The following is a 25,056-nucleotide window of genomic DNA, read 5'->3' as shown; positions in this document are numbered from 1 at the left end:
CCTCAGACACTCACCTGCTTTTGGAGGACAGCTCTCTCACCAACCCTCCTGCCCTGACACAGCAGGTGCCCAGCCTGCCCTGCCCATCTCCTCGGCCCTCAGAGTCTAACTTGCTCATGTGAGGCCACAGGGCCCTTGCAGGGGGCATGGCATTGAGTGTATGACCATGCCCTGGATCCTGGGGTCAGTGTCCTCATCTGTGAAATGAGGGAGTTGCATTAGATGCTCATGGGGCCCTGCGCCCCTGCTGTCCCTATCTGTGGCACAGCTGAGAGCAAAGACTGCTGAGGCGGGGTGGGAGTCAGGGGGCCAGCCAGGGCTTGGTGGGGTGTGGGGCCCGAGGCAGAGTTTGTTGTGGGGGGAACTGGGGGTCCTGGGCAAAGCTCAGCCTCAGCCCTTGGGAGGCTGGGGCTGGGGGCACCCAGGAGCTGAGGGGATGTGATAAAGGCCAGGGCCGAGGAGGGTGCCTGTTACACCACAGGTACTCAGATCCAAGAAGGAAACCTCAAGCCTGAAAGCCAGGCTGAGAGGAGTGGGACCTTCCCGCTACAGCTGGAGCCATCCCACGCCCCCCATGTCTCCCCCAGCTGGGAGGCAGACAAGGGGCTCCACCGCCCTCTCACTGAGTTAACAATGAGACTGAGGCCCTCGGCTGGCAGGGAAGGGAGTAAGCTGAGGAGGGCCTTGCTTTAGAGACCTTCATGGAAGGGGTGCCCCATCTCAAGATGGGTGCCACCCTTCCAGACTCCCTGGAGCTTCTATTCTCCTTCCTCTTCCTAATCTTCACCCCACCCAGCCCCATTGCTCTTCTGGAAGGAGAGCTCGCTGTCCAGTACTGCGCAGGATGACCGAGTGAACAGGGGACTGGAGGCGAGATGTGGCTGGAGACTGAGAGAAGCAGAGGAGTCACACTCCACTCACCTCCACCTCCCAAAGTGCCGGGATCACAGGCTTGTGCCACTGCGCCCAAACATAACTGAAGGCTTTACAGACATGTCTGTGGCACCACAGAACACGAACGGTCCCAATGGAAACCCCACGCCCAATTTCCTCAGGGAACTGCTGTGGCGGAGGCTTGGGTGTCTGAGGGGAGCAGAACCCAGGCGTGGGGTTCGGGGGTGGACGGGGCGGTATGACCAAGAACTCTGCACCTCCCCCACCCACCCGCCTGAAAACTCTCCTGAAGTCACCTAACAAAGTGGATGGCAGTGAGTGGCTCTGGGTGGGATCTTTCTGTCCTCTGGCTACCCTCTGCCCAACAAGAAGGCTGGGGAAGGTGGGGCTGAGAGAAAGGTCTAGGCCTAGAAGACCTCGGACTCCTCCCAACTCCCAACTCCTCCTCCCCCTCTTCCGTGGTCGGCTCACCTCCAGCACCCCACGTGGTGGCCCTAGGTACAACGGATTCCGGCGGGCAAAGCGCCTTAGATCCCGAGTCTGCAGCCCAGGGCGGAGTGCCAACTTCTCCTCATCCCTTCATACGCCATAGAATGGAAAGACACTGGGGCTCCTCTGTTAGGAGCGTAGGAGGGACAGGCTGGACAAAAGGGCTCCCGAACAGCAGGTTCGGAGGAGAGCAACCCGGCCCTGACCCCCGCCCCCAACACCGTTCCCGACCTCGCTCCCCAATGTCCCGGCTCTGCACCAATTCCTCCCGCAAGCCAAGGAACCCCGAGGCACTCCTAGTCTCTAAACCGTTTATTTCTCCCCACCAGAAGGTTGGGGTGGGCGGGCCTAGAACACAGCGTGCGGCGGGTTCCCGGGTGGAGCCAGCGCAGACAGCGTGGGTCCCTTTGGCTCTTAGGCGAAGGTGGAGTTGTTCCAGCCCACATTGGCCGCGTTCATGTCGTAATAGTTGATGTAGACCCTGCGGGGGCAGGAGGCCGGACTCAGTCCCAGGCCTGGCCGCGCGCCGCCGCCCCTCCCCCGCCCCTCCGCGACTCCGCGTACCTGTCCGGGCTGATGCGCAGGCGCTCGGCCAGCAGGCCGCACAGCAGCTTGCTGTAGGAGCGGTTCTGCGCGCCGCCGATCTTGCCGATGCTGTGCAGGCTGCAGAGCGCGCACGGCTCGCTGGAGCCGCCGAAGGCCATGAGCTGGTCCGGGACCACGTGCACCGCGATGTACTGCGAGGAAAGGGCGCGGTCAGCCCGCCCCAGCGACCTCGTCGGGCCCCGAGCGTCCACTTCGGGCCCGAGCCACCGTCCTCCCCCCGCCCCGCCCCCCAGCTCCGTTCAGGAGTCGCCTCCCCAGCTCCCAGCGCGGGACCCCTCGTCCGGTGGGCACCCCCCTCTTCCTGTCCCCTCCCGGCAAACCTGGGGGGGCTTGCCGGTGGCCTGCGCCAGCTGCTGCGTGAGCTCGGAGAGGAACCCGTCCGGCACGGAGGCGCGGGGCACGTTGGTGTTTACGATGAACATCGGCATGATGGCAGAAGGACCGGGAGACCCGCGCAGAGGCACAGACGCACGCGCCGCGGCCGCCGCTGAGCTACGTGCCTGTCTTCTCGGACGCCACTGCGGTCCCGCCTTTTGTGACGCCACCGCCGGCGCCAGGCCCCGCCCCCGCGAGGCTGCGGCTCCGCCCCGAGTGGGGAAGTCACCGCCTGCCTCGGCTAGACCCCCGCAGGGCAGGACCCTGGGCGACTCCGCCCGTTCCTCCAGCAACCGCGGCTAAGCCCGGCGCACCGCTCCAAGCTGGTTCTCCACTTGGCGGCTAGAAATCGGCCTGTCCCGGCCTCGCCTCGGGTCTTTCTTAGTCCTTTCACTAAGCCACCGATGTTAGTCGCCAGGAGGCGCTGTGCCGGGGGTGGGGATGCGGCGGTGAACCCGGAAGATGGCCCCTTACCCTTCCAGAGATGAAGCCCAGTTCATTCCACTGCACGCACTGAGCCCCTGTACCTCCTGAGTCTTTGGGCCACACGTCCCCAAGGGCTCCAGTCCCGCATGGGTGAGCTTGTGTGTTTGAGATGGGGAGGGGTAGTCATTGCGGCAGGTGAGAGGGGAGCTGCCCCTGCGAATCACCATCCAGGGAACTTCCCTGAACCCCTGCTCTTTAAAGAGGATAGGATGCTGGGAGGCACCGAAGGGAAGGAGGTGAGATCCAGAGCAGGTTCAGTGGTTCAAACGTGCTCAGCTCCCCTTCTCTGGGCCTCTGGGCAACTTCAGCTCCTCAGGGAAGCCACACCCTAGTCAGGTCCACCGTGTATGGCCTCTCATAGAGCCCTTGGTGAATTTCTTAAATGTCTTTTCCACTAATGGTAAACTCGGGGACCATCTAGCAGGTGCCAGGCATACAAGAGACATTGACTAATACTGCTGAATGAATGAATGAATGAATGAATGGGTGAAAGAAGATAAGCCATGACATAGCAGGAAGAGGACAAGGCAGCAACTGGATCACAGGCCAGGTCCTCAGAGATTTCCAGGGAGGTCCTGTCCTTGGTCTCTGATAGGTGCAATCCATATACCAGTCTCAGTGAAGGCCATGTGATATAGGAAGGACACCCATGCCTGTGGGACCCTCGTGGCACCAGCCAGCCTCCAGCTGGGAGGCCCCACGGCCCATTTATACAAATAGCCTATGGGTATTGGTTCCTGCAGCTGGGCCCCAGACTCTTTCCCTCCTGCTGTCACACCTTCTCTTACCTGTGCCCAGGGCTCCCTAACTGATGGCACTCCATACCATGTCTCCAGCCAGGGGCACTCCCCTAAGCCCCAGGCGCTGACAGCAGCCGACTGAGTGTCCACTGCTCTGTAAAGTCCAAATGTATGACTTGTCCTCCTACACCTGATCACCTGCCAGTAAAATATGCCTCCTTTCACTATCCCTGTATTCCCACTTCTCTCCATTCCCTGAACTACCGCCTAGTCTACACTAGCTGCATCCCCTTTGGCCTGGACCACTGTGACTTCACTATGGTGGACTGCTGCTCCTCAAGGGAGGAGTCTGTTTCCAGCCCCAGGCAGCAGAGTTAGCCCCTGACTCCCTGTGCCCTATGAAAGCTGAGCAGAATTACATAAGTCACTCCAGGCAGAAGACTGAAGAGCCAGGGCCTGGTTGACCTGTGCCCTGTGAACCTGAATGACAAGGTGCAGCCTCGCCAGCAAGCACATGAGCTGCCCCTGGAGGTGAGCCCCTGCCAATCTCAGGTTGTTACCGTAACAAAGGGTTGCCTTACCTGGCCAGTGACGGAGCAGGAGCATTGCCATCTTGAACAAACACCACCATTCTAAGTTCCCCCTTAATTAAAAGCTGCCTAAATCCAGCCCCAAAACATCAGCCTAATGGCTAATGTCAGCATAACCAGAAACATTCCAACCCTAAGATAAACCCTTCTCTGACCAGAAACATGCCAACCCCGAGACAGCCTCCCTTCCGACCAGAGACATTCCATCCCCACAATAAACTTTCCCTCACACAGAAACATTTGGAACCTATGATAAGAACCCCCTCCAAAACCCTTAAATATCCTTAGTTTGTAAGAGAGTGTGGCTCTGACCTAACTTGGCCAGAAGCCCCTCTCAAGTTTGTTTTCCAAAATAAACCTGTCCTTGTTGACTGTCGAGCCACCTTTGGTGTTTCTTTCCTCTTTAATTCTTATAGCCAGGACAGCCTCTGAGCCACTTGTCATCTCCTTGTACCCTCCCCAGCTGTTTCCAGTGGCAGTCAGCCTCATCCTTCTAGAAGGGTACCCAAAGAAGTGATATGATTTGCCTCTTACTAGCATGGACATTTGGCTCACTTTCCCCATCTGTAATTTGGGGATGACAATAGTGTTCACCTGACATAGAGGTGTTATGAGCACCAAGTGGCCTAAATGCCAATGACAGTCTCCTCTGGTACTAGGGGTAGTACTGTCACAAGGCCCTGGGGTAACCTGGTCCCTGTGAGCCTCCGCCAACCCTCCTTGGTTCTCTGAGTCATGGCGCACTGTCCTTCAGTACCATGGCTCCTGGCTCCAGGGTTGGGGGTTGGTTCTGAAATCCAGTTTGCCCACATTTTCCCTCATCTGACTCCAACTCACCCTCCAGTTCTTGGCTCAGCCTTAGTTCCTTGGGAAAGCCCCCGGAGCACCTGGCTTGGTCCATTCCCACATGTGCCCAGTACCTGTTCTGTCCTTCGAGGCTATCTCCATATTTCTGAGTTAAGACTGCATGTCTAGGCGGTAAACTCCATCCCAGCGGGGACAGTCTCTTTTTGGGCATTGCTGTATGCCTACCTCCTGACCCCTTACCTCCGTGGTAGGCAGATGACCCCCTGCCCACTAAAGAATAGCAGGGGGAGGACAAGCACTAATCCCTGGAACCTACAAGTATGCCATGTTACCTGGCAAAAAGCACTTCACAGATGCAATTAGGATTATGGACCTAATAGGGAGATTAGCATGGAGCATCTGGGTACACCCAATCTAATCACATGAACTCTTAAAAGCAGATAATTTTCTCCAGCTAGAGTGCCAGATTCCAAGCAAGAGAAACACTCGATGTCCATTACTGGCTTTGAAGATGAAGGGGACCAGAGACCTCATGGTACAACCACAAGGAACTGAATTCTGCTCACAACCAGATTGAACTTGGAAGTGGATTTTTCCCTTGTCCCTTCAGATACCTTGACTTTGGCCATGCGAGTCCTTACACAGAAGACCTAGTCATGTCACGCCGGACTACTGACCCACAGAAACTGTGAGATAATAAATGTGTGTTGTTTGAAGCTGCTAAAAATTTGTGCTGATTTATTATAAGAGCAAAAAAAGTAATACACCTGGGACCCATAGGGACACAATAATTATCTGCTAACCATGGACAAATGTGCTAGGAGGCATTGGCAGGCATGGCTGCTGACTCCCTCTTCCTCCTCATGGCAGCATCCCAGATCTGTTGGTTAGAAGGTTGACTGCCCCAGAGTTCCTGCCACCCAGGTGTGGCCACCTTATCTCCCACCCCATCCCAGCACATCCAGCTGGAGGCACAACTCACCTCAGCTTCCTCACCCCTAGGCCTCTGAGGAAGCATTTTCATGGTCTGATTCCAAAGACAACGGTGTGTGTGTGTGTCCATGGGTGTGTGCGTGCACGTGTGTGTGTCCACATGAGTGCTTACATGCACTATGAGCCTATGAAGCTAGAGTAGCTGAGAAGTCACCATCTAGCCCTGGAGTGTGCACCCAGACAGGAGCCTGGGCTCCCCGGGCAGAGTCGTCTCTCTCTAGGTGTTTGATTCTCTCTAATCTTCAATGATTCCCTGCTACCTGCAGAATGAACCAGAGAATGGGGGCAGAACACTACCCCTGAAGAGCACTGGCTCAAGCTGAGCTCCACTGCTAATCCACAGGGTCACTCTGGACCCCTCGGGTGGCCTAAAGGCCTCCTCAATAAAATGGAGATCAAGGAGATCAGGAAGCACACAGACTCTAGACTACACTTCCCATGAGCACTCTGAATGATCAGCACCAGCGTGCCACGGACCTCAGGTACCAGGCAAGGTCCCAGACGCGCGTGTGCAGTGATCAAGGTCTGAGGTCCATGGTCACCAGGTCTACTCCTGGCCATTCCAGTTAGCTGTGTGACCCTGGACAAGCCACTGGCTTTTACTCAGTCTCTCATATGTACAACAGGGGTAATAAAAGTACTAATTTCATGGGGTCCTTTCCAGGATTAAAGGAGCTAACACTTGGAAGATACTCAGAATGGTCCTGATACATAGAAAGCCCTCCATAGATGTTATCCCTGAACATTGTTGTCATTGGGAGACTGTTTTGCAAGGTAAGGACCACCGCCATCCTCACAACCCTGGGCACAGCCTGAGGACAAGGACTGAGGCGGAAGCCTCTGGATGTAGTGGACCCTAGGTGGATATGTGTAAACTGAAGGGAAAAATGATTCAGCTGAGGCACAGAGTGATCTGGGTCCCAACAAGAGGGAACCAGAGACTCAAGAGGGTCCAAGAAAGGAGAGGATGAGAACAAATACAAGAGAATGGACAACAGCCCTTTGGAGGCTGTGCAAGCCCAGATCCTTGTGAGTGCCGCCTGGATCCCGGCAGCCAGGCAGCCAACTTGAGCCTGCCAGATGGGCGGGGCCCTGTCTCCTGGCCCTGGGAAGCTGGGACATGTAGGTCCTGGTAATTAGCAAATGAGGGAGGGATTCGGGCTAGGAGAGGGGCTTGACCACATGCTCTGGGAGGTGGGGAGAGGCCACACTGGGTCTGGGGTCTGGGGAGGTGGGCTGGAGCTGGGGAGCATGGCTATGACTCCTCTCCAGCTACATGGGCTAGACATCAATGCTCACACCTGGAACGCAGTCTCAGCAGAGGCAGGTCAGCTCCCACCCTGGACCACCCCCTAGAAACCCAGTCTGGCTCTCTCACCCCTCTCTGCACTGCCCTTCCTTGTCTTCAAGGTCCTGTCCTGAGACCCTGTCTCCTCTCCCTAACTGAGGGGCTCCCTGGGTAACAAGGGACTTGCAACCCCCACCCCGCCCTCCCAGAGTGGCCAGAGCCAATTCCGGCTGGGTGGGTGGTGAGTGAGAGGGCAGGGCTCAGGCTGGGGACCGGGGCACCATGTGTGTCCGAGGCAGGCCGGGACCTGGGTGTCACCTGATGCCTGCTCTGCTCGTGGCACGTACCCCAGGATCTCAGGGGTGCTTGTCAACGGATTCTTACTCATGACTCCACGTTGGAGGTCTGCAGCCAGGGCGGCCAGGGAAGCCATTTGGAACACAAAGGTAAGCTGGGGAGCAGGTCAACAGAGGCAGGATCAGGGTGGATGGACACAGAGGGGCAGAGTGACCACACACAGGGCTCCTGGGAGGGCTGCCCCTGCCTCCTGAAGACTCCACAGTGACTGGACACGGTAGCTTCATTCCCATCCTGCAACGCTGCTGCCTCCCAGTGGCTCCAGCTTTTTTTTTTTTTTTTTTTTCTTTTTTTGGTAGAAACAAGGCCTCGCTCTGTGGCCCAGGCTGGAGTGCACTGGTGCAATCATAGCTCACTGTAATCTCCAACTCTTGGGCTCCAGAGATCCTCCCACCTCAGCCTCCCAAGTAGCTGGGACTACAGGCACATGCCACCAAGGCTCTAGCTTTTAAAAGGCCCCCAGCTGAGCCTATCCTTAGGAAGCCAGCTCAGAGTCACCTTCTCCCTGAGACCTCTACTGACGCCCTGATCCAGAGATTTCTCTCTCCCCAGAGAACCCACAGCCCCCCACCACTTCTCTTTAACCGTCACTGTTTCCTGACAAAAGCCAAATTCTTTCTTATACAACAATAGTCCATTGATTTTCTTTATTTAGGCACCAAAGTAAAATAATGAAGAAAAGATGGCTTTTTTTAAAGCAAATGGTGCTGGTACGACCAGATAGCCATTTCAAAAAAAAAGAAAGAAAAGAAAAAAGGGCCAGTCGTGGTGACTCATTCCTGTAATCCCAGCACTTTGGCAAACAAACGGCTTGAGTCCATGAGTTCAGGACCAGTCTGAACAACATGGCAAAAGCCTGTCTCTACAAAAAAACAAAGAAAAACAATAAAACAAAACAAAACAAAAATTAGCCAGGCTAGCCGGGTGTGGTGGCGGGCGCCTGTAGTCCCAGCTACTTGGGAGGCTGAGGCAAGAGAATGGCGTGAACTCGGGAGGCTGAGGCAAGAGAATGGCGTGAACCCGGGAGGCAGAGGTTGCAGTGAGCCGAGATAGTGCCACTGCAGTCCTGCCTGGGCGAAAGAGCAAGACTCCATCTCAAAAAAAAAAAAAAAAAAAAAAATTAGCCAGGCATGGTGGCACGCATCTGTAGTCCCAGCACCTCAGGAGGCTAAGTTGGGAGGATTGCTTGAGTCTGGAAGGTAGAGGTTGCAGTGAGCTGAGATCACGTCACTTGCACTCCAGTCTAGGCAACACACAGTGAGACCCTGTTCCCCCCACCCACCCAAAAAAAAGGAACCTCAGCCCCTCACACCATACCCAAAAATTAACTTGAAATTCATCATCAGCAACATAAGTGTAAAAGCTAAAACTATCCAACATTTGGAAGAAAATCTTTGCAACATTGGGATAGGCAAAGATATCTTATGGCACAAAAAGCATGAATCACAAAAACCAAAAACTGATAAATCAGACTTTACCAAAATAAAAATTTCTGTTCGGCCGGGCCAGGTGGCTCACGCCTGTAATCCCAGCACTTTGGGAGGCCGAGGCGAGCAGATCACGAGGTCAGGAGACCAAGACCATCCTGGCCAATATGGTGAAACCCCGTCTCTACTAAAAATACAAAAAAATGAGCAGAGCATGGCAGCACGTGCCTGTAGTCCCAGCTACTCAGGAGGCTGAGGCAGGAGAATTGCTTAAACCCAGGAGGCAGGGCTGCAGTGAGCCGAGATCACGCCACTGCACTCCAGCCTGGGTGACAGAGCGAGATTCCATCTCCAAAAAAAAAAAAAAAAAAAAAAAAATTCTGCTCTTAGGTAGCATTAAGAAAATAAAAAAGGCAAGCTACGGACTGCAGGAAAATATTTACAATACTATATATTTAACAAAGTACTAGCTTCCAGAATGTATAAAAAATGCCCACATTTAAAAAATAATGACAACCAACCTGATAAAAATAGCAGATAAGGGCTGGGTGCAGTGGCTCATGCCTGTAATCCCAGCACTTTGGGAAGCCAAGGTGGGTGGATCACTTGATGTCAGGAGTTTGAAACTTGCCTGGCCAACATGGCAAAATCCCATCTCTACCAAAAATACAAAAATTAGCAGGGCATGGTGGCTCACGCCTGTGGTCCCACCTACTTGGGGGGCTGAGGTGGGAGGATCGCTTGAGTCCAGGAGGCAGAGGTTGCAATGAGCTGAGTTCATTCCACTGCCCTCCAGCCTGGGCGACAGAGAACCCTGTCTCAACAACAACAACAAAAAAAAGTAGACAAAGTATTTGAACAAATTATTCATAAAACCCACAAATGGCCATACTGAGCACATGAAAAGATGTCAAACATTATTAGTCATTAGGGAAATACCACAATTAAATGACAAGATACCACTACACACTCACTAGAATGGCTAAATTGAAAAGACTGACAATACCAAGTGCTGATGAGGATCTGGAGTATCCAGAACTCATACATTATTAATGAGAATGTGAAACAGTATAATCAACCACTTTGGAAAACAATTTTTATACAGTTAAATATACATTTATTATTAAGCCCAGCAATTCATTTACCCAAAAAGCTAGACTGACTGTTTATGTCCTCCCCAGGTTCATACCTTGAAACCTAATCCCTCATATGATGGTACTTGGAGGTAGGGCCTTTGGGCCTCTTGGGAGGTGATTAGGTCATGAGGGCAGAGCCTGCATGAATGGGATTGGTGCCCTTATAAAAGAGACCCCAGAGAGCTCCCTTGCCCCTTCTGCCATGTCTAGGAGGACACAGCAAGAAGACCACCATCTATGAATCAAGACATGGGCCCTCAGTAGACACTGAATCCACTGGCACCTTGATCTTGGACTTCCCAGCCTCCAGAACCATGAAAAATAAATTTCTGTTGTTTATAAGCCACCCAGGCTGTGGTTCTTAGTTATAGCAGCCCGACGGACTAAGACACAAAAGAAATAAAAACATATGTTTAGACAATGATTATTGTAGGAACATTCACAGCAGTTTTATTCATGATGGCCAAGAATTAGAAACAGCCAAAATGTTCACCAACAGGTAGATGGATAAATAAATCATGGTCTAACCACAGAGGGGAATACTACTCAGCAATACAAAGGAGTCTCTCCTAATACGTGCAACAACATGCATGAATCCCAAAAACTTTATCTGGAGCCAAGCCAGACACAAATGTGTACATACAGTATGGAATGACTTCAGATTCTGAAAAAAGGCAAATCTGACTAATTGAGGCAGAAAGCAGGTCAGTGGTTCCCCAGGTCTGGGACTCGCAAATGGGCATGTGGGTGCCTTGGGGTAGGGTAAAGGTTCCATCTTGATTGCGGTGGTGTTTCCCAAGTGTATACACTCGCCAAAACTATACTTAGAACTCAAAACTCGCCAAATATATACTTAAAATGGATGCAGTTGGTTATGTATAAATTATACCTCAATAAAGTTGATTAAAAACATCAATTCCTCAGAAAATTCTTTTCTGACCACTCCCCTCTCAGACGAGGTCGGGCCTCCTGGTATGCATACCCATACCCACTACAACCTGTATTTATTTTTTTTGAAACATGGTCTCTTTCTGTTGTCCAGGCTGGAGTGCAGGGGCTCAATTAGGACTCACTGCAGCCTCGACCTCCCAGGATCAAGTGATCCTCCCATTTCAGCCTCCTGAGTAGCTGGGACCACAGGCATGTACCACCACACCCAGCTAATTTTTTTTTTTTTGGTAGAAACAGGATCTTACTATGTGGCCCAGGCTGGTCTCAAACTTCTGGTCTCAAAGCAATCTTCCCATCTTGGCCTCCCAAAGTGCTGGGATTACAGGCATCAGCCACCTCACCTGGCCAACCTGTATTTTTCTTTCACTGCATTTCCTGAGTCTGTAATTATTATTATTATGTTTTAAAGAGATGAAGTCTCCCTCTGTCACCCAGTCTGGCATGCAGTGGTGTGATCGTAGCTTACTGCTACCTTGAACTCTTGGACTCAAGTGATCCTGCTGCCTCGGCCTCCTGAGTAGCTAGAGCAGTTAGTACATACCACCACACCCAGCTAATTTTTAAAATTTTTTGTAGAGATAGGGGGTCTCACTATGTTACCTAGGCTGGTTTCAAACTCTGGCCTCAATTGATCCTCCCACCTTGGCCTCCCAAAGTGCTGGGATTACAGTCATGAGCTGCCACAACCAGCGTGTAATTATGTTGTTACTGATTTTCTGTCAGTTAATTACCTTTAGCCTGGAACACCACGCTCACCATTGATTGCTAAGCACCTGGAGCCATGTCTGCACACAAAGGGTGCTCAATAAACACTCCTTAAATGAGGAATGCAGGAGGGAGTGAGGACCAGGGCCCTGGCAGGAAGCAGAGGACACGACAGTAGCTGGCTTTGGCTCTGGCCACCCCTTTGGGACTAGAGTTCTGTCGACTGGATAACCTCCAGGCTCCTCCACGTGGGGCCCTGGGCCCGCCTGGGGAAGTTGAGTCTGTGTAATTCCTCGGAGATCTCTTGGAAGGTCTTGCCTTTGGTCTCAGGAAGGAACAGGCCAGTGTAGATGGCCCCACAGACACAGACACCAAGGAAAGGGACATAGAGGAAGTGGGACAAGGCCTCCTGCGGATTAAAAAAGACCCCAAGACCTGGTGTGGCTCCATCAACCCCTAAACAGAAGGCCCATGACAGGTCGTGAGGAGGGATTTGCCCCCCTCTTTGCTCCCCTAAGACCCCTCCCTTTCAGTCTCAGTCTCCCTGGATGGAAGCCTCCCGCTGGGGTTCTCAGGATGACAGGCAGGGACACAGCCTAAGGCCCCCAGCGGGAGGGGTGGGCCTACCATGATGAAGGGAAATCCCAGGCCGACCAGGAAGAGCATGATCCACATGAGCGCCCCGCAGACCATGCAGGCAGCAGGCCTGGCCATCTGGTCAAACAGCTCTGTGGCCAGGATCCCCGTCACTCCGGCTAGAAGGAGGGGCAGGGACAGGGGGCTGCTGGCCAGGGCTCCCTGCCTGCCTCTCCCCGACCCCAGCCCAGACATGGGAGTGGGAGCCCAGGCCCAGTCTGTATGGGGGGCCCCTCAGTGCTCTCCTCCTGCCATTCCCTCCCAGAAGCCCCGGCATGAGGTGGTCTCTGAGGGCCTGCAGGGGACATTGCATTCACACCCACCCACTGTGCACCCAGGCACCCATCACTCCTATGTGATGACGGATGCCCAGAGCCCCTTGGGCCCACTCACCAGGGCCAATGCCAAAGCTGAGGATGAAGGCAAAGATGCAGGCCATGGCCAGGTAGAGTGTCCAGGGGAAGGAGCTCTGCCGTGGACGGGGCGGGGGTGAGGTGGAAGTCAGCCCAGCCTGGACCCCCCAGCCCTCATCCACCCCAGCTACCTGCAGGCACAGGGCCACAGTGAAGATGCTCCCCCAGCAGGTCATCAGGCTGTACCCACCGATGAGCAGCACACGCCGACCCACCCTCTCGATTACCACACACTGCAAAGGCAGAAAGCACAGACCCACACACCCAGCCATAGTCCCTGAGGTCTGGGGCAGGCAATGGGAAGGGGTCTCCTGAGAAAGCTGGTGGTGGAGGTGAGGGTAGTTTATTGCTTCAGTGTGACTTTATTAATTTCCCAAAGGAACTTGGTCAATCAATCACCCAACTTCAGCCAGTTTCCGCATCTCAAAATGGTGCTGGAAGTGACCCGCAAACCGTAGATGCTCAATAGATGCTCTCTAACTCACTGCATTGATTGATTGATTGAGACAGGGTCTCACTGGTCCAGCCCACGCTGGAGTGCAGTGGCACAATCTCAGTTTACTGCAGTCTCAACCTCCTAGGCTCAAGTGATCCTCCCACCTCAGCCTCGCCAGTAGCTAGCACTACAGGCGAAGACCACCACGCCTGGCTAATTTTTGTATTTTTTGTAGAGACAGGGGCTTGGGGACGTCTGGTTGCCCAGGCTGGTCTCCAACTCCTGATCCCACCTCAGCACTATTGCCTGGGCTGGAGTGCAATGGCACCATCTCGGCTCACTGCAACCTCCACCTACTGGGTTCATGCGATTCTCCTGCCTCAGCCTCCCGAGTACCTGGGATTACAGGCGCCCGCCACCACGCCCAGATAATTTTTTGTATTTTTTAGTAGAGACGGGGGTTTCACTGTGTTGGCCAGGCTGGTCTCGAACTCCTGACCTCATGATCCACCCACCTCGGCCTCCCAAAGTGCTGGGCTTACAGGCATGAGCCACCGCACCTGGCCCCTCACTGCATTTTAACACCATAAGCTGGAGTGTAAACTGGTTTAATGCAGAGGACCTGGGGGTCCCTCCCCACAGGGCTGGTGGAGGAAGGGCACCGTCCAGACTCACACTAACAACCGCCGTGAGCAGCTCACAGCTCCCAGTCCCGATGATCGCATACTGGATCTTCGCTTCCGGCACTCCTGCCTTCCGGAACACAGAGGAGGCGTAGGCGTACACCTGGGAGAGGGTGGCTTTCAGGCCTGGGCTCCCTTCCACCTCCCATGGCTCCCAGCGGCCTGCAACACCAAGCCCCCAGGACCCAGGGTGTGTGGCGGGGCAGGGGTCTCACCGAGTCATTCCCGCAGAGCTCCATGGCACTGCCCAGCACCACGAGGCTTGTCACCTGTCTCCTCAGGGCCCGATGCTGGAACAGCTCCCATGGGCGCCGGGCACGGCAGCCCTGGCAGGCAGCGCGCTCCTCCTCCAGCTCCTCCAGCTCCCCTGCCAAGTCCCCGGAGCCCCGCAGCCGCCGTAGTGCTGAGCCAGGGAGGAGGGTACTGAGCTCCCCGTCCCCAAGCCCCTCTTTGGTCCCCCTACAGGGACGCCCCCCTCCATCCCACCATTCCTCTCCTTCTTGGCTCACTCTCTATCTCTGAGTCTGTCTGTGTGTGTGTGTGTGTGTCTCTCTCTCTCTGCCTCTGTCTCAATCTCTGTCTCTGTGTGTGTGTCTCTCTGTCTGTGTGTGTGTTTCTCTCTCTCTGCCTCTGTCTCTCTCAATCTCTCTGTCTCTGTGTCTGTGTGTGTGTGTGTTTCTCTCTCTCTCTGCCTCTGTCTCTCTCAATCTCTCTGTCTCTCTGTCTGTGTGTGTGTCTCTCTCTGCCTCTGTCTCTCTCAATCTCTCTGTCTCTGTGTCTGTGTGTGTGTGTCTCTCTCTCTCTGCCTCTGTCTCAATCTCTGTCTCTGTGTGTGTGTCTCTCTGTCTGTGTGTGTGTTTCTCTCTCTCTGCCTCTGTCTCTCTCAATCTCTCTGTCTCTGTGTCTGTGTGTGTGTGTTTCTCTCTCTCTCTGCCTCTATCTCTCTCAATCTCTCTGTCTCTCTGTCTGTCTGTGTGTGTCTCTCTCTCTGCCTCTGTCTCTCTCAATCTCTCTGTGTCTGTGTGTGTGTGTTTCTCTCTCTCTGCCTCTGTCTCTCTCAATCTCTCTGTCTCTGTTTGCCTCCCTGGTCAGATGGAGATGATCTTCCTGGCCCTGACATTTCTCAGGGCTGTTGCGGTGTTGCCACCATGGATGAAAAAAGGCTTTAGAAAGAAACGCAGGGTTCTGCGGACATATCAGACAGGACATGACTATTGCAGCACATTATCAAACCCAATTCTTCACCCCTCCCTGCACCCACACTGCTTGCTGTGTGATTTTGCAGTTCCTCCCACTAAAGGGGCAAGTACTGCCTACATCCCTGCTCCTGGCTCTGGGCTCGGCCAATAGGATGAGGCTGCAGTGAGGGCGTGCCGTGTTCCAGCCTAAGCCTTAAGAGGCCTTGCTCACTTCTGCTTGCTCTTCTGCCTTCATGAGAACATTCCAGGCTAGCCAGGAGGATGACAAGAGACATGGACAGCCAAAGGGGCCCAGCTGAGCCACCCTCGCTGGGACTATTCTAGATCAGCCAATGCCCAGCTGAGCTGCAGTTGCAGGAATGACCAAGATCAGCAGAGCCATCAGCCAGAACCATCCTAGATCAGCCCAGCCCAGAGGACTTAGAGGCTTAGGCTAAATAATTGCTTTTTTTGTTTGTTTCTTTACCACCGAGATGTTATGATCATCTATTAGTCAGCAATAGAAAGCTGATCAATAAATTGGCACCAGGAGTTGGTGCTACTGTAACAAAGACCTGTGAAATATGGTATCAGTTCCAAGACAAGGCAGAGGACAGCGATGAGGTTGGAGAAATGAAAAGCTATGTTATATAGTGCAGTAACACGGAAGAAAGAAAATGGGCTCAGTGAACTTATGGACTTGAGCAAAGAAAACTCCAAATGTTGAAAGCATGAACTGGTTGCTGTTAGATGCATATTCTAAGCTTGCTGTAAGACATGAAGAATTAGCTCAGAAAATAACTGGCCAGTTTGCAAGCAGAATTCAGAGGCAACAAAATTTAATTAAACGTAGCATATTTCAGAAACACTGGGTTAGTTGAAAACAACAACAAAAAATGTTTTCTCGCCTCTATCCTCTCCAGCTAGCAAAAGAATCCCAAATTAAGTAACAGCCTGTGAGCAAAGATCAAATCCAGAGCACTGCCAGGAAGCCATGGACTCATAGTAAAGATCAAATCAAGGGTATGGCTTAAAGCAGTGCCTCACAGACCCTCACAGCTAGAAAAGGGGGCATTTAGGAGGCTTGAGGGCGTTGATTCACGGTAGCCTGACATACCCTAAATACCAGCAATTAGGCCTTGGGAGAGAAGCCTGTCTCAAAAGTAATTGTGAGCGTGGTTTGTTGACACATGAAAAAACCTCGAATACATAGAAAACTCACATCATTTTTGAGAAAGTTGTATTGGCAAAAACTCTGCCAGTTTGGACAAAAAAAAGACCAGGACAATTTGAAATATAAAGACTTCTGTGCCCCAACTTTGTTTTCTTTTCTTTTCTTTTTTTTTTTTTTTTTTTTTTTTGAGATGGAGTTTCACTCTGTCACCAGGCTGGAGTGCAGTGTGCACTGGCACAATCTTGGCTCACTGCAACCTCCGCCTCTCGGGTTCAAGCAATTCTCCTGCCACTGCAACCTCCGCCTCTCGGGTTCAAGCAATTCTCCTGCCTCAGCCTCCCTAGTAGCTGGGACTACAGGTACGTGCCACCATACCCAGCTAATTTTTGTATTGTTAGTAGAGATGGGGCTTGGCCAGGCTGGTCTCGATCTCTTGACCTCGTGATCTGCCCGCCTCAGCCTCCCTGGGATTATAGGCGTGAGCTGGCACCCAGCCTGCCCCAACTCTCTATAGGCAGGAAGGAGGCTGAGAAATTTGCTCAACCATCAAAAGCAGCACATTGTGCAACGCCCTCTTCAGAAGGAATCAAGGAAGGTGATAGAAAAGGAAAAACATCTCAGAGGGTAGACCCAAGAAGCATGGAGAGCCACGCGTAGTGGTGTGTGCCTAGAGTCCCAGCTACTCAGGAGGCTGAGACAGGAGGATCGCCTGGGCCCAGGAGCTCTGGGTTGTAGTACGCTAGGCAGATCAGGTGTCTGCACTAAGTTCAGCATCAATATAGTGACGTCCCAGGAGCAGGGACCACCAGGCTGCCTAAGGAGGAATGCACTGGCCCAGGTTGGAAATGGGACAGTTCAAAACTCCCATGCTAGCCAGATACAATGGCTCATGCCTATAATCCACGCACTTTGGGAGGCCAAGGGGGGTGGATTATTTGAGCTCAGGAGTTTGAGACCTGCCCAGGCAAAAAGGTGAAACTCCATCTTTACAAAAAATACAATAATAAAAAAAAATTAGCCAAGTGTGGTGGCACGGGCCAGTAGTCCCAGCTACTCAGGAGGCTGAGGTGGGAGAATTGATTGGGCCTGGGAGGTGGAGGTTGCAGTGAGCTGAGATCACACCACCAGCCTGGGCAACAGAGTGAGACCCTGTCCCAAACAAAACCAAAAAAAACAAAAACAAAAAAGAAGAAAACTTCCGTGCTGATCAACAATGGGGTCATGCCTATGAACAGCCACAGCACTCCAGCCTGGACAAGCGAGAACCTGTCTCTAAAAGATAAAAAAAATAAAAGAACCATGGCCTGGGGTGCCCTTCCTAGGGGGTAGGGGACAGAGCTGGAACTTGAACAAAGAATACTCCCTATCCCCAAGGCAGGGGACATGGCCATATTTTCCTAGGGGCGCTTCAGAATTGTTATAGATTAGTGACTGCTCTGTGCCTGCCTTGCTTCCTCGTTTTTGAAATGAGAGCATTAATTTTGGTTACCTCATCTTACTTTTTACCATTGCATGCTGAGTGTGGGAAGGGAAGAAGACTTATCTTTCTAGATCCTAGGTTTCTGGATCAAGAAAAGGCCCATATAGACTTAATGTGGCCTAAGATCTGGGACTTCAAGCCCGATGCCATGATTGGATGAGACTTTGGGGGATCCTGGGATGGGACTGAACACATTTTGCACAGAGGAGAGACATTAAGTAATAATTGCGGCCATGGTGACAGAGTAGAGTACACTAATGGGCCCCGGTCTTCACCCCTCCTTAAATCCACACCCCTTGCGATGGGAGAGGATATGCCATCAATTTTCCCATCCCTTGACTTGGGATTCGGCAGCATGACTGACTCGCTTTGGCCAATGGAATGTTAATGGCACGAGGGAACCAAAGGTTTGGAAAGCGCTTATGCGACTGGATTTGCTTTCTTGTTTCTCTGCCATCACCATGCTATTCCTAGGCTAACTCGTTGGTACCAAAAGTGAGAGGACAGAAAGTGCAGCAAAGCTGAATGGCTCCAGTCCAGACCAGCCTAGACCGGCCAACCCGCAGCTGAACCTCACCACTGCCCTCCTCCCCCGCCCCACACTGTGAACTAGCCCAGCTGAGATCAGCAGAGCTGTGCAGCCAGCCAGGCAAGTACATGAATAAAAGATGCAGTAAATAATTGTTGCTTTAAAGCAGAAATGTTGCGATTGTTCCTTAGGCATTCTTACTGTAGCCAAAGTTAACTGATAAGATGACCATCACCCAGTTGGCATTGGGTAGGTGAGGTCTTGCACAGGTGTTTCACCGTGTGTGTGTGTGTGTGTGTGTGCGCACGCGTGTGTTTCTCCGCACCACTCTGGAGTTCTTGAATAACAGTGGCTAGGTCTGATCCATTCTGCTGCCTGGCAGTTAGGACAGCCACTTGATAGAGTTCTGATTGAAGGCAGGTATAGGCAGATCATGAAACTGAGGCACAAAGAGAGGGATAGCTTTTCCTTGATAAATGAAACCTATGAAATGGGGACCCGTATACTCTGGGGAGATGCACCCCTTGGTCAAGGGCAGTCTGGGAGCCCAAGGACAGAGACTCACCTGCCAGGCAGGCCTCGGTGTCTCCACAGTCAATGAGGAGGTAGCGCGGGCTTTCAGGGAGCAGAGGCAGGGAGGCGAGCTGGAGCGCCCCGGGCACCAGGCAGCTGGCCAGCAGCAGGGGCCAGGCCTGAGGGCCACCTAGGAGCTCCCTAAGGAGGCAGAGGAGAGGCCAGGCCAGATGCCTGTTTGCCAGAGTCCTACCACCCTGCTCTCCTGCCCACCTACACACCTCCCTGCAGAGAGTCTGCAATTGCCCCGTGCCTCTTCCTATCCAAGTCTGGGTCTGAACATCAAGATCCTTCCCACCCAGGTTGGGACCAAGAGAGGACAGGGCCACTGCCCCACCTCATCCCTAGCAACTCCTCTTCCCAAGGGTCCAGGCTCTGCCTTCTCCTCTTTTTTCTGGAATGACTGGAACACGTTTGTCTTTGAAAGCCCAAATCTTCACCCTCTCCTCTGTGAAGACCTGTTCTTTGCTCCCTGACCTGGAGAGGATGGGAAAAGGTGATTCACATTGCAGTGTGTTGACTGATACCCATTTCGTGAATTGGCAGCAGAGATGTGGATAGAGGATTCGATGCCTTCATGCAAAGCAATAATGCTTTAATCTACTAGTGGGTAGGGGAGACATTTAGGTGAAGAAACGCTTTTAATGGTATCTCCGAAATACTCAATGCATGTGGGGGAGGGGTGCTTACCTGAGTCCGACCACCTGTCCCATCACGATCCCCAGAGCCGTAAAGATGCCTGAGCTCATGGCCACAGCTCCTCGGAGCTCCTTAGGGGCGCTCTCCCCCAGGTACATGGGCTGGATGTTCATGCTCACGCCTGGACGTGTGCACAGCAGAGGCACGTCAGCCACCAGCTTGGACCCCCACTCCACGACACCCAGCCTGTCTCCCCTGCCCCACTCAGCACTGTCCAGCCACTCAACTGGATCCTGGCACTGAGAGCTGATCCCTCACCCCCCACACTCAGGGGTTCTGCTTCACCTGATGAAGGGCCAACAGGATCCCAACTCTACTCTTCAGAACTTCTGAGGGAGGGCTTTCTCAGATCCGCTCCCATCCTGGTCCCTGGCCACAGTACCACATGTTCATGGGCTCTTCCTAGGTCCCATCACTGGGACCCGAGTGTGAAGGACTCTGACGGGGCTGTGCGGGGGGTGGGAGGAGGAAGGTAGGACCACATCCTGGATGCCTACCAGCTGTCCCAGCACTCATGTCAATTCCTTCATTGATCACTACAGCTGCTCTCACCTCACCCTGGCTCCCCCAGGGAAGACCCTGGCACCTACACTGCCCTCAGGAAAACAGAGAGCTGGAGAGCACCCCAGCGCCCTCCCAGAGGGTGATAAATGGCAAAAGCTAAGAGGCCACTGTGTTGTGGTGTCACGCCCCTAGGAATGCAGTATGCCCTCCCTGACCTAGGGGTTCTCCCATCAAGGTCCTGCCCCTCTATCTACGAGTTGGGCAAAGAGAACTGGAAGGAAGGCAGCTATGCTGATTGCCAAGGAGTCTCGGAGGTGCCCCTGCTCTTCCTACAAACATTTAGCTGGGGATTCCTTCTCTGATGGGTACTTGGGACATGAAGACAAAGTCTGACCTGGTTCCTTTCCCCTGGATCGTGGGCTACTCTTAGTAACTCACTTCTAATGAGCAGAATAATGGTGTATGACCTCTGGAATTAGGACATAAAAAGCACCTGGACTTCTCCTTGCGCATGCCCTCTCTCTGTCTCCCTGTCTCCCTGTCTCTCCCTCCCCTCCTCACCCCCTCAGATCACTCTGGAGGAAGCCAGCTGCCATGTTGTGAAGATCCTCAAGCAGCTCTGTGGAGAGCCCCCCAAAGTGGGCAGCTGAGACCTCCTGCCAATGGCACGTGAGGGAGCATCTTGGAAGTGGATCCTCCAGCCCCAGCCAACCCTTCCGACATCTGCAGCCCTGACAGCTTGAGCACAGCCCCGTCAGAGACCCCAAGCCAGAGCCACCTACCTAAGACATTCCTGGGTTCCTGGCCCACAGAAACTGTGAGATTATAAAAGTTGATTATTTTCAGTCACTTAATTTTGGGGTTATTTGTTTCAAACAAACAGATAACTAATATAGATAGCATCATATAGATAACAGCACCACTGGGCTGTATAAACAGTAGGGCGTCAAGAGATGACTTGTTGGTTGGAGCCCCTAAAAACCCAGGTGGATGTGCTCAAAATTCTGCTCTCTCACATGAAAAGCCCCAGAAATCGAGGAGTACCTAACAGGCCATTCTGCTTCTGAGAGAAGATCAGAAAACTCATCCTATATCCCTTTACACTTTGGCTACCAGGAAGCTCATGGCTTAGAGTGTTACTCAAACATGGGACCTGTATTAGTGTTAAGTTTGGAGATGCTTATTCCCCCACCCCTACACAACTTTTCCATTGTTCTGTACCTACTTTAAATATCTAGTTATATGAGCCCTTTAAGATAAACTATACTACATCCTTTTGTGACAAAGGTAGGCATAAATAAAAAATAAATGAATGAATAAGGGGAGGAAATGAAGGAAGAAATGAAATAAAAGGAATTAATGAATTTATTAATTAATAGGCATAGAGAGGCAGGACGAGAAGCCCCCACCCCATACCTGCATTGACTCCCACGAGCAGTCTTCCCAGCATGATCATCTCAAAGGAGCCTGCTTTGCGGCTGAATCCAAACAGGATCGCTGCTGACACCACAAAGATGTTATTCACCAGGAGGGACTTCTTCCTTGGGGGAAGTGAAACACACAGAAAGAGAGGCTGTGATTCAGTCCAGAGGGACCATCCCTGGGGACCACTCTTTGCAACTGTAACAAGCCTTAATTAGACACACACACAAATGTATGTAGTATGCCATTAACTACTTTGAGTCCTGGTATCCTTGCTGTCAAATGAGATGAGAGTTCCTACACTTACACGTCTGTTGTAACACATAATTTTAAAAATATCTGTAAAAATTGGGCTGGGCATGGTGGCTCATGCCTTTAATCCCAACACTTTGGGAGGTTGAAGCGGGCAGATCACCTGATCCCAGGAGACCAGGCAGGTCAACATGATGAAACCCTATCTCTACAAAAAATACAAAAAAAATTAGGCTGGGCGCGGTGGCTCACGCCTGTAATCCCAGCACTTTGGGATGCTGAGGTGGGTGGATCACCTAAGGTCAGGAGTTTGAGACCAGCTTGACCAACATGGAGAAACCCTGTCTCTACTAAAAAAAATACAAAATTAGCCAGGCATGGTGGCACATGCCTGTAATCCCAGCTACTCGAGACTGAGGCAGGAGAGTCGCTTGAACCCGAGAGGTAGAGGTTGTGGTGAGCCAAGATTGCACCATTGCACTCCAGCCTGGGCAACAAGAGCAAAATTCCATCTCAAAAAAAAAAAAATTAGCCATGCATGATGGCGCATGCCTGTAATTTCAGCTACTCAGGAGGCTAAGGTGGGAGGATTGCTAGAGCCCAAGAGTACGAGGCTGCAGTGAGCCATGATCATGCCACTGCACTCCAGCCTCGGTGACAGAGTGAGACCCTGTCTCAACAGCAACAATGAAGGTACTAATATGTAATTTCTCAGATTCAATAAAACTCCAGGGAGGAAGAACAGGGACTTTAAGAGTGAAGGAAGAGACGCATAGGTAGTCAAGTAGAGTTTCCTTATATTTTCCTCCATGTATTACAGACTCACTTCTCACAACTCAGAATGGCTGTATATCTCAATGCCTTGGTCAATGGGACAGACACCAACCCAAGGAGGGGACATTGGAAATGTCACCTGCTCCATCATGATGAAGCATTAGCTTTGGCTCCTCATATTGAGCTCAGAAGTGCTGCCATACAGATCACCCAGGAGAGCTCACTGTGATCATATAGCTCACTGTACTGAGAGGGAAACTGAAGACCAGAAGTGGCCAGTGTTCTGCTCAAAGTCACCAGCACATTGGTGATAAAATATGAGCCAAAGCTTAGGTCTCTTGTGTCTAGAGAATGAAAAATGACAGTAGATTATAACAAACTTGATCCAGTGGTAACTCCAATTGTAACTAATAATTATAATTACAATAATATACATTTTCCTCACTGGAATTAATAAATCCATTAATAATAATTAAGTACTTCAATCTAGTGAGTGCATTTTGCTCCATTTCAATACACAGACATTGCCAAAAACACTTAGCATTCACCTTGCTGGAACAGTCATATACCTCTTCCGATCTGCCTTAAGTATATAGCAGCAGCTGGGTGCAGCAGCTCACGCCTATAATCCCAGCATTTTTGGAGGCTGAGGTGGGGGGATCACCAGGTCAGAAGTTCGAGACCAGCCTGGCCAACATGGTGAAACCCCATCTCTACTAAAAATACAAAAATTAGCCAGGCATGGTAGCAGGCACCTGTAATCCCAGGTAGTGGGGAGGCTGAGGCAGGAGAATCACTTGAACCCATCTAATAAATAAATAATAAATAAATTCAAGGTCTTGCACTGTGCTCCCCCCACCATGCTACACACATGCGCACACACACACACACACACACACACACACACGTGGCTGTAATCAGCAGCTTGGGGGGGGTGCCGAGGTGGGTGGATCACCTGAGGTCAGGGGTTCGGGACCAGCCTGACCAACATAGTGAAACCCCGTCTCTACTAAAAATACAAAATTTAGCCAGGCGTGGTGGCACGTGCCTGTAATCCCAGCTACTCAGGAGGCTGAGGCAGGAGAATCTCTTGAACCCGGGAGGTGGAGGTTGCAGTGAGCCGAGTCGCACCACTGCACTCTAGCCTGGGTGATACAGCGAGACTCCGTCTCAAAAAAAAAAAAAAGGATATAGCAGCTGCCCAGCTGTAGGCCACAGTCCATTCCACAGGGAGCTGTGCATCCCACAGGACATGCTGCTGTCCCACTATTTTGATGAGTTCATACAGAAAGGAACTGGAGAAGAGGAAGCAGCAAGTGCACTAGAAGTCTTGGTAAGGTACAGTGTGACAAAGAGTAGAAGATTAATAACGAGATAGGGGGCTGCCACTCCAACAAAGTTCCTGAGGTCTAGAGGACTAAGAGGTGGCAGCGTATTTTCTCCAAAGTGCATGACAAATTGCTGCACCTTGGTCCCCTTCCTCTAAGAAGGAGGGACAAACCCCTGAGAGCTTCTTTCCATTTTGGAGGCAGCAGAATACCACATCAGGTGTCATGACCTGGCACATTTATCAGGTGACTTGAAAACCTGGTAGCTTTGAGTGGTGCTAAGCAAGAGAAGTATATTCTCTAGTGGGTCGAAGCCAAATTCACATCGCAGAGTACTAGCAACTATACATGATCGTGGCCCCAAGCCAAGTTCAAAGAGCTCTGCCACTCAACCCTTTAGCTTTAGGAGAGCCTGTGGTGCTCAAAGTGGCAGTTAAAATACCCTAAAAAGGGATCACAATGCAAAACCACAGCTTTTTAAGTTGAGCTACTCTCCTTCAGCAAATTACTATCCATATACATATATATATATTCAGAGATAGGGTCTCACTATGTCACCTAGGCTTGAGTGCAGTGGTGCTATAACAGCTCACTGCAGCCTCGACCTCCCAGGCTCAAGTGATCCTCCCACCTCAGACTCTTCAGTAGCTGGGACCACAGGTGTGTGCCACGATGCCCAGCTAATTTTTTCTATTTTTTTTTTGTAGAGATGGGGTTCTGCTATGTTGCCCAGGCTGGTCTCAAACTCCTGGGCTCAAGAGATCCTCTTGCCTTGGCCTCCCAAAGTGCTGGAATTACAGGCATGAGCCACCATGCCCAGCCTGCTAACCTCTTAAGGAGAAAGAGCTCCTGGCCTTGTCACTAGGCCCTAGTGGGGAATAAACACCAGGCTGTGGGATGCCATAGGGCCATGTACTCATCATATCTGGGTGCTGTATGACACCCTCCTACTAAGGTTGAGTGTCCCCTGCAGCACTCCATCACTGAATAGAAGTGGTATAAACCAAACTTGCCCAATGTGGACCCCAAAGTTTCCCATGAATAGGTCACTCACATCAGCTTGGACCTAAAAGGTAATGAAGGACTTAAACTTATCCTATAGAGAGATTTTTTAGCATGGGCTTTTTTTTT

The 25,056-nt window shown here is 51.9% G+C and overlaps 2 protein-coding genes across 17 annotated transcripts in view; both read right to left on the bottom strand.

Moving 5' to 3' along the window:
* Nucleotides 1–1,680: 1,680 nt before the first annotated feature.
* MIF (macrophage migration inhibitory factor) lies at nucleotides 1,681–5,468 on the bottom strand. The gene is made up of 3 exons (XM_003804625.7): nucleotides 2,310–5,468; nucleotides 1,948–2,120; nucleotides 1,681–1,864 (listed from the first exon to the last, which is right to left on the bottom strand). The coding sequence occupies exons 1-3, from the start codon at nucleotides 2,415–2,417 to the stop codon at nucleotides 1,798–1,800; spliced, it is 348 nt and encodes a 115-aa protein (XP_003804673.2). The 5' UTR covers nucleotides 2,418–5,468; the 3' UTR covers nucleotides 1,681–1,797.
* A 5,144-nt stretch (nucleotides 5,469–10,612) lies between these two features.
* SLC2A11 (solute carrier family 2 member 11) overlaps nucleotides 10,613–25,056 on the bottom strand; it is a 29,516-nt gene continuing 15,072 nt past the window's right edge. For 8 of the 16 annotated variants that reach the window (XM_034948423.3, XM_034948436.4, XM_034948430.3 and 5 more), the window contains 8 exons: nucleotides 21,566–21,690; nucleotides 19,637–19,766; nucleotides 18,939–19,087; nucleotides 14,228–14,415; nucleotides 14,005–14,115; nucleotides 12,874–13,126; nucleotides 12,472–12,599; nucleotides 10,613–12,253 (listed from right to left, as the gene is read on the bottom strand). In XM_034948423.3, coding sequence (XP_034804314.3) covers nucleotides 12,053–12,253; nucleotides 12,472–12,599; nucleotides 12,874–13,126; nucleotides 14,005–14,115; nucleotides 14,228–14,415; nucleotides 18,939–19,087; nucleotides 19,637–19,766; nucleotides 21,566–21,690 — 1,285 coding nt within the window. In that variant the 3' untranslated portion in view covers nucleotides 10,613–12,052. Of the gene's footprint in view, nucleotides 12,280–12,471; nucleotides 12,600–12,873; nucleotides 13,127–14,004; nucleotides 14,175–14,227; nucleotides 14,416–18,938; nucleotides 19,088–19,636; nucleotides 19,767–21,565; nucleotides 21,691–25,056 lie in introns of all 16 variants that reach the window. The other 8 variants (XM_003804622.6, XM_055105557.2, XM_003804621.6 and 5 more) reach the window with 6 other exon arrangements.

The sequence above is a fragment of the Pan paniscus genome, chromosome 23 (assembly GCF_029289425.2).
Source record: "Pan paniscus chromosome 23, NHGRI_mPanPan1-v2.0_pri, whole genome shotgun sequence".
Lineage (NCBI taxonomy): Eukaryota > Metazoa > Chordata > Mammalia > Primates > Hominidae > Pan > Pan paniscus.
The sequence above is the reverse complement of the archived record's forward strand: the minus strand, read 5'-3'. Positions and strand labels throughout refer to the sequence as shown.